We start from the raw sequence: 7,486 nt of genomic DNA, 5'->3' as shown, positions 1-7,486 counted from the left end.
ATGAAGCTAAAAAAAAATTGCTTTTCACCATTTTTTTTAATACAGAAATATTTTTTGTATGCCACAAATGGTAAAAATGAGCTATCATTTCTTTTTTCAATCTCTCTGAAATACTGTCTAACCTACATTGTTTTTCTTGAAATTGTGTGACCTTTTCTCATTTAGGGTCATTAACATGCATGCAGAGTTTCAACATGATGATGCGTTGTGAAATGTGCATATATCAAAATGTTCTACACTCTTGCTGTTTGTGGGTCAATTTGACCCGTATATTCAAAAGTACAGTACAGACACAAAATACAAAACACTGTGTGTGTCAGAGCTCTTCAACTCTAGTCCTGAAGAGCTTCATCAAGCAGTGTTTCCAAATCAGACATCACTGTAGAAGTCGTAAAAGTAAAGTTTAAAAGAAGTTTATGAACATGTATAATATATAGCATATATTTTCATATAAAAACAAGGGTTAATCATCTGCCAGGGGTCAGATCTGCAGGTCTCCGGCTGCTGGTCTGAAGCTGCTGGCCACTGATGTTCTCTGTCTGCTCGGGGAGAACCGGGGACTCTCCACAGAACTGTGATGTGGAGACCCAGAGCTGAGCTCAGCCACCGGGTCTGAGGTGTTCATTCTGCCGGCCCTCCTCAGGTCGGCCCTGGGAGTCCTGGAGCCCGAGTCTCCGCTGTCCGACCCGTTCCCCTCCATCACGGTGCTGCAGTTCCAGGGTGGGCTCAGTCTCCGCTGCTTACGCGGAACCGGCCCGAGCTGGACCAGAGGAGCGCGAGTCCCGCTGCTCGTGTTGTTGGAATTGCTGTTGCGCTCCAGCGGATTCTTGTGCGTGTCCAGAGCCTGCGCGCCCTGGATCGGAACAAACGCGGACAAGGGGTTGATGAGCGGGGGGTACGCGGGTCCATTGCCCTGCTTCTCCAGGAGCGGGGCGAATCCTGTGGGGAGGGTGGGTTTGCATCCCTGATGCACCACCAAGTTCTTCTTGGGGCTAGGGTTAGGGTCATAATCCCCGAGGTCCTCTTTCAGGTAGTCCTGGATTCCCGTCTTCAGCTTCTTATATCCCAGATGCAGGATCTCCAGCAGGCTGAGGAACAGCGATACAGCCGCGATGCCCTGCATGAACACCATGAACACGCTCTTCTCGGTGGGCCGGGAGATGAAGCAGTCCACCACGTTAGGGCACGGCTCCCCATCGCACTTATACAGAGGCTGAAGGTGGTGCCCATACAGCAGGTACTGGCCCAGCATGAAGCTCACCTCCACGATGGAGCGGGTCAGGACGTGAGCCAGGTAGGTGTGCAGGAGCGAGCCTCTGAGCGGGGCCTTGTTGAGCTTCCCCTGCTCCAGCTGACGTAGCTCCCGCTCCACCCGCCGCCGGGACTCCACCTCCAGGGTCTCCATCTCTCTCCGAAGGGCCACTCGTTTGCAGTGGCGCTCCTTCTCCAGCGCGCGCAGCTGGTAAATGGCATGACCCATGTAGACCAGAGAGGGCGAGGACACAAAGATGACCTGGAGGACCCAGTAGCGGATCAGGGAGATGGGGAAGGCGCGGTCGTAGCAGACGTTGTGGCAGCCGGGCTGCTCCGTGTTGCAGATGAAGTCGGACTGCTCGTCGTTCCACACGTCCTCCGCCGCTACGCCCAGCACCAGCATGCGGAAGATGAAGAGGATGGTGAGCCAGATCTTTCCCACCATGGTGGAGTGGATGTGGACCTCCTCCAGAATCCCACCCAGGAAGTTCCAGTCCCCCATCCTCACATGGACATCGCTTCTGCTGAAGGACCGAGAAAGACAAAACCATCCATAGAGTTCTGGGCTGGGCTTCCACACGGGTACATGCATTCATACGCCCGTCTATTAATATCAATCATCACCATCTGAAACAGTCTCTCAAAGATATAAAAACATGAGAGAAACTGAATGACCAAAGCCCATCCGCTGAGGGACACTGTGTTTGTCAGATGTAGGTCGCTGCTCACTTTATATCCTGGACAAAGTAATCAATGAGGTTTGTTGTGTGCCTGCCGGGCATTTGGACACCAAATAAATCTGTCCTGATATCGTCACGCGGCACGGCTGCAATCACGCAACTCACAGGGACAAGCATTCATGCATGAATTATGGAAAACATTATCTAGATTTTTTAAAGATTCTTTTTATTCCTTTAATATGATGCTAAAATTCACAAAATTCTGTTTTATTTAAAAATTATTGAACTGTCCATGTGTGTGGACACCATGCAACAAAGGCGTAAAATAGGACAAAAAGCCACAGATGACAATATGGAATATTGTGCTTTTATGTCATTTTATGCTGTGCATAACAGCTCAGATATTTAAAACATTAATATTACAATATAACAACGATAAAACATTGTGTAGGTACTATAATGCTAGTTACATATATGTGGAAACCTAGTAGCAATATGGGCTGGGCTTTACTGGCACTCACTCCTCATCACACACACACACACACACACACACACGCACGCACGCACGCACGCACGCACGCACACACACACACACTCACACACACTCACTCACACACTCACTCACTCACTCACTCACTCACTCACTCACTCACTCACTCACACACACATTTGAATACTTTTATTTGGATCTGAAAGACATTGCAAAGAAGACAAGATCCAAATACTCTGGGAAGAGTCATTGACAAAGTGACAGATCTACAATTCATGGCTCACACACTTTTACAGGTCCTTCCATTTGTAATACTGAACACATTAAGGATAAACAAAACATCTCCGTCTCCATATTTTCATGCTCCCTATGGTGGCTGAAACAGAACAAAATTTTGCAAGTCTTTTTGCCTCCTTATTTTGCAGCCCCCCCAACTGCATCCCCCTGACCACATTCTGATGGACATGGCCTAAACTTCCCAACACCAGAGTTATTAATGTACAGCTGTATCCGAGTCTGTGAATGAGATCTACCATATACAGGTCAAAGCAGCAGCCCACCTCACACACACACACACACACACACACACACACACACAGCCCACCTCAAAGACACACACAGATTTCATGACCTTTTTTACAATCACAATATCAGGAGTATTGGGAATGTTTTTAAAATAGTCACTGTCCGATGTGTTCTGATGAAACCAGTTAGCCTGTCCAGTGCTGTGCTGGTACATCTGAATATCATGTCCATAGTTTAACCTCTGCAGGTCCTTTACCACCAGATCAACCAGACGGTCATGTCTGGCCACATACAGTCCTTTATAACTGTGGCATCCATTCAGTATGTGAGCAACTGTCTCATTCTCCTGCTGGGATGGGTGTAGTATACAGTAGGGCTCATGCTGGGATGGGTGTAGTATACAGTAGGGCTCATGCTGGGATGGGTGTAGTATACAGAAGGGCTCATGCTGGGATGGGTGTAGTATACAGAAGGGCTCATGCTGGGATGGGTGTAGTATACAGTAGGGCTCATGCTGGGATGGGTGTAGTATACAGTAGGGCTCATGCTGGGATGGGTGTAGTATACAGTAGGGCTCATGCTGGGATGGGTGTAGTATACAGTAGGGCTCATGCTGGGATGGGTGTAGTATACAGTAGGGCTCATGCTGGGATGGATACCATGTTGCCAGATTGTACTTGGTTGGGAGACACTGTAGTCTTGCTTTAACCATGAATATTAGGATGTCATCTGAGATTGAGGGGTTTGTCAGAACAGAATGAGACACTGAATGGTCTGCAAATTGAAGTAATGCAAGTTTTCCTTGTAATCTGAGGCCCGTCCAGTGGTGGCCGCTCTGGGTCCGTCTAAGATTAAGAATCGAAGCTCTTGCGTGTTTAATCTGTAGCCTCCAGCCAGTCCGAGCGCACTCCAAATCCGGCGGCTCTGATGTCCAACTTTCCGTTCTGCTTTAGTTTGAACCCCAGAAACTGGGACTCGTTTGTGGAAGCAGCAGGTATTTTGCGACGCTGTAGATGTAAAAACAGTGATTGGCGTGATAGTTCTCTAACAGTTATGTCGTCATTGTTGAGCATGTTTAGGAGATGTCCTGTTCTGGAAGCGGTGTAGAGCCATTCAATGTTTGGGGCGCGAGACCTCCGTCTCTGCGCGGCTGGAAGATACTGTCCCGAGTTGTACGAGCCAGCTTCACCGTTTCATTGTTCATCGCTGACAGTGTATGTTGTGGAATATGTACGTTGGGGAAAAGATGTTGTATTTTAGCCACTGTGATCAGCCTGATGGCCTCAACTTTCATCATTCTGGGAAGTGCGGCGGCATCGATCAGCCCAAGTCTTTGGGTGAACTCGTGATGCAACTCTGTGATCTGTTCCTCCCAATCGCCGCCGACATTAAATTTATGACCCAGATAAGGATAGGTTTGATGACGTTCATACAGTCGGATGGGTTTCTGCATTAATGAGAAGGCAGGGGGTTTGTCAGACTTTGCCTGATACCATCTGTTTCCTCCACTGCGTCTTTCATAAAATGCAGCACATTTTGTATGTTTGATGTCCAAACCAGACCACCTTATGAACTCATCTGTGCGGAGGAGCATGTTGGTAATCACACTTTCATCTCTTGAGGAGATTTCCACATCGTCCGCGTAGCCTTGCACTGGATTTGGGGATCGCACTGGCACAACCACTTCATCCAGGAGTTAATCGCCAGAATGAAGTTGATGGCGCTCCACGGGCAGCCTGTTTTAATGCCCATCTTGAGTGGTATAGGATCGGTTAGGGCGCGTCCGCATATGACTTGGATGTAAGAGTTATTATAAACATCTTTAATTACGTTTGCATACAGCTGTGGGAGTCTTATTTCCTCTAATGCGTGAGACATGACATCATGGGGCAGTGTGCCAAATGCGTCACGAAAATCCAAAAAGACAATGAAGAACTTAGTAGATGAGTGTTCATCTATTCCCGTTTTAAGACCGAAGACGTGTTCATTCATCCCCTGCCTATTGATATAAGCTTTTTGTTTTGGTGAAAGTGTTCCTGTCTCTACTAACCAGGGAAGTATTCGTGCCAGCACACACTTCATAAACACCTTATAGACTGTGGGTAGTAATGAGATGTCTCTCCAGGTAGACGGGTCATCAGGAATATTATCCTTTTTGGGGATACGGTGGATCAGGCCCCTTCCATGATTCTGGAACTTTACCATTCTCCAGACAGATGTTAAATAAATTGGTCAGAATTGGACACACTATTTGTTTGTTAATTTTCAGCGTTTCATAAGTCACGCCATCAAGCCCGCTTGCTTTATTATTGGGGAGGTCATTGACCACTTTCTCCACTTCAGTGACAGTGAACAGCGAAGTGTTAAGTTGGCTAGATTGTACGGGAAATAATGATCCAATCCAAGGCGGGCCTCTCTGGCGCGCACTTTAAAGTGTAGTAGTTCTGCACAGATAGTATATTGTTTGCGCCGACTGGTGCATTTGGGTATGTACTGTTGTTGAGAATAATTTGGATTGCTCTAGATTTCCTATTCTGCCATAAATATGCGAGTTTATCTTTGCCCACCTGCTTTTGTTGATGGTTTCCACCCCGCGGCGCCCCCAGTGCTGGCTGAACGATGTCCCGCAGAAAGCGCAGCTCCGCCTCGATCCAGCCGGCGAGGGAGTCCGCGGTCTGGGCCTCAGGAAAGCCTCCGCTGGCTCGCGGCAATCTCTTCAATACACGGGTTGTGAACTTCAGGAAAGGTAATCCAAACTGCCTTCCATTCCGCCGGATGATTGTAAAAGTTCCGTTCTTAAAGTAAACTCCATTTAAAATGCGGATGAGTCTGATCCATTTTGTCGGCGTTTCTCCTGAGAAGAGGAAGTTGTGTTTATCCTCGAGATGTTTCGTGTCCAGGGTTTTTCTAAACGCTCTTTCTTGATTTTGAAATAAAATCCACTCATCCTGGCCTAGAGTTCTTACAGTGGTCGAAAAGTCTGTGTAGTTTCCACCCGCTGGGTGATTGGGCACAGGATCGTGAATAGTCCAGTTTTGTTTGTAAATCATGCCGGTCTGAAGCGCGTCTTTGAACACGCTCTTTACTGTTGTTATAAGGCACATTGTCAAAAGTAGTAGCCAAGAGTCAACCATGTCAAAAATACACTTCCCTTCATTAACGCTGGCAGTTACAACGGGTGTCGCTGTTAGAGGATCATGCAGGTGTGCACTCCTATGCGGCCATCTTGCACACACACATTCACTTTCACACACACTCTCACTCACACACACACACACACACACACACACACACTGTCTTCTGGGATATTCTCTGTTATTCTGAACTGAGTGCTTGACCTCTGCTGTCCCTGTTAGGCAAAATGCTAATTTGTCTCGGTATGTATGTGTAAAGTTGCCATTTAATTCCAAAATATGTCATTTTTAATGGTTATTTATGTTGATATATATGTTAAATGCCTGTTTTATTACAATATAAGACAATTCAAAACATATTTGCAAAAACAACAGATATACTAGCAGGTTACAGAAATCAGACTTTGTGCAATCTGACTCCACTGTTGCGTTAGTTTTTGGTGTATAAAAACGACATTTTACTCTAGTTTTTAAAATACTAACATATTCATCATACTTTACTGTACATACTAATATAATTTTTTAGCTCAATTGACCTCCTTGTGTAAAAGTTTTTCACAGATATGCCTGGGGCATTTGCCACATGGCTATTGCCGTCAGCCATCTTGGATTAATGATGTCATCAAGCACTGAATATTTGGGATACAAGACAGTGGCCACTGTTCAAATATTGCTGTCAGTCGACTGACACCGCCCTCAAGTGGTTTGGAGAGAATTACCAAGATAAATGAACCCTAAACGGAGTTAAAGTAACGGTCCACCATGCATGAAAGGGTTTTAATGAAGTTCAGCTGAAGAGAATCGCTCCGCTTTGCTGTTTTCAAACCCGTCCTGAGAGATTACCCAGAACTCCATCTGTCGATACTCATCTTCCTCATTAATGACCCCTGGTCATGTCCCATTTCATACATGAACTGCTCTCTCTGACTCCAATCAAGATTTTCCCTCAAGCCGATGTCTGTCAATGTTGTTAAACCCGTCTTTGAAGAATCGATGGCCAGAACCAGTGTGATGTTGAGTGGGCGGAGCTTCAGCACCTCTCAGCCAATCAGAGATCGTGAATGGTTATTGGATTTGCTGCTTTTATATGCAAGTGGCTGTTCTGTTCCACGCAAACTACGATCACATAATGCAGTGGCTCGCTTTGACACGTGTAAGGGCACTCGTGTCGATAACAGGACAGAGTGGAGAATCAGTGGCATTTTATGACATTAAATCAAACAAGACTAATTATAACTCCCTTCCACATCTGTAGAATAAAGAGCATAGAGTTGTTTTTGTAAATGATCTTGTGTTACCCTACAGATGTGGAAGGACACGAGTGTTTAGGAAACTCGATCTGTGATGTCACATGTAAGAGAGAATAATCTGAGGATAAAACGAGAAAGTAGATCAACACAAAC

General features: G+C 46.2%; 1 protein-coding gene across 1 annotated transcript; it reads right to left on the bottom strand.

Annotated features, from left to right (window-relative positions):
* Positions 1-481: 481 nt before the first annotated feature.
* gja9b (gap junction protein alpha 9b) lies at positions 482-1,756 on the bottom strand (the record flags this gene model as incomplete). The annotated part of the gene is made up of 1 exon (XM_079828620.1): positions 482-1,756. The coding sequence occupies one exon, from the start codon at positions 1,754-1,756 to the stop codon at positions 482-484; it is 1,275 nt and encodes a 424-aa protein (XP_079684746.1).
* Between the last annotated feature and the right edge of the window lie 5,730 nt (positions 1,757-7,486).

Source organism: Gobio gobio (genome assembly GCF_949357685.1).
Source record: "Gobio gobio genome assembly, chromosome: 11".
In the NCBI taxonomy this organism is placed as follows: Eukaryota; Metazoa; Chordata; class Actinopteri; order Cypriniformes; family Gobionidae; genus Gobio; species Gobio gobio.
The sequence above is the reverse complement of the archived record's forward strand: the minus strand, read 5'-3'. Positions and strand labels throughout refer to the sequence as shown.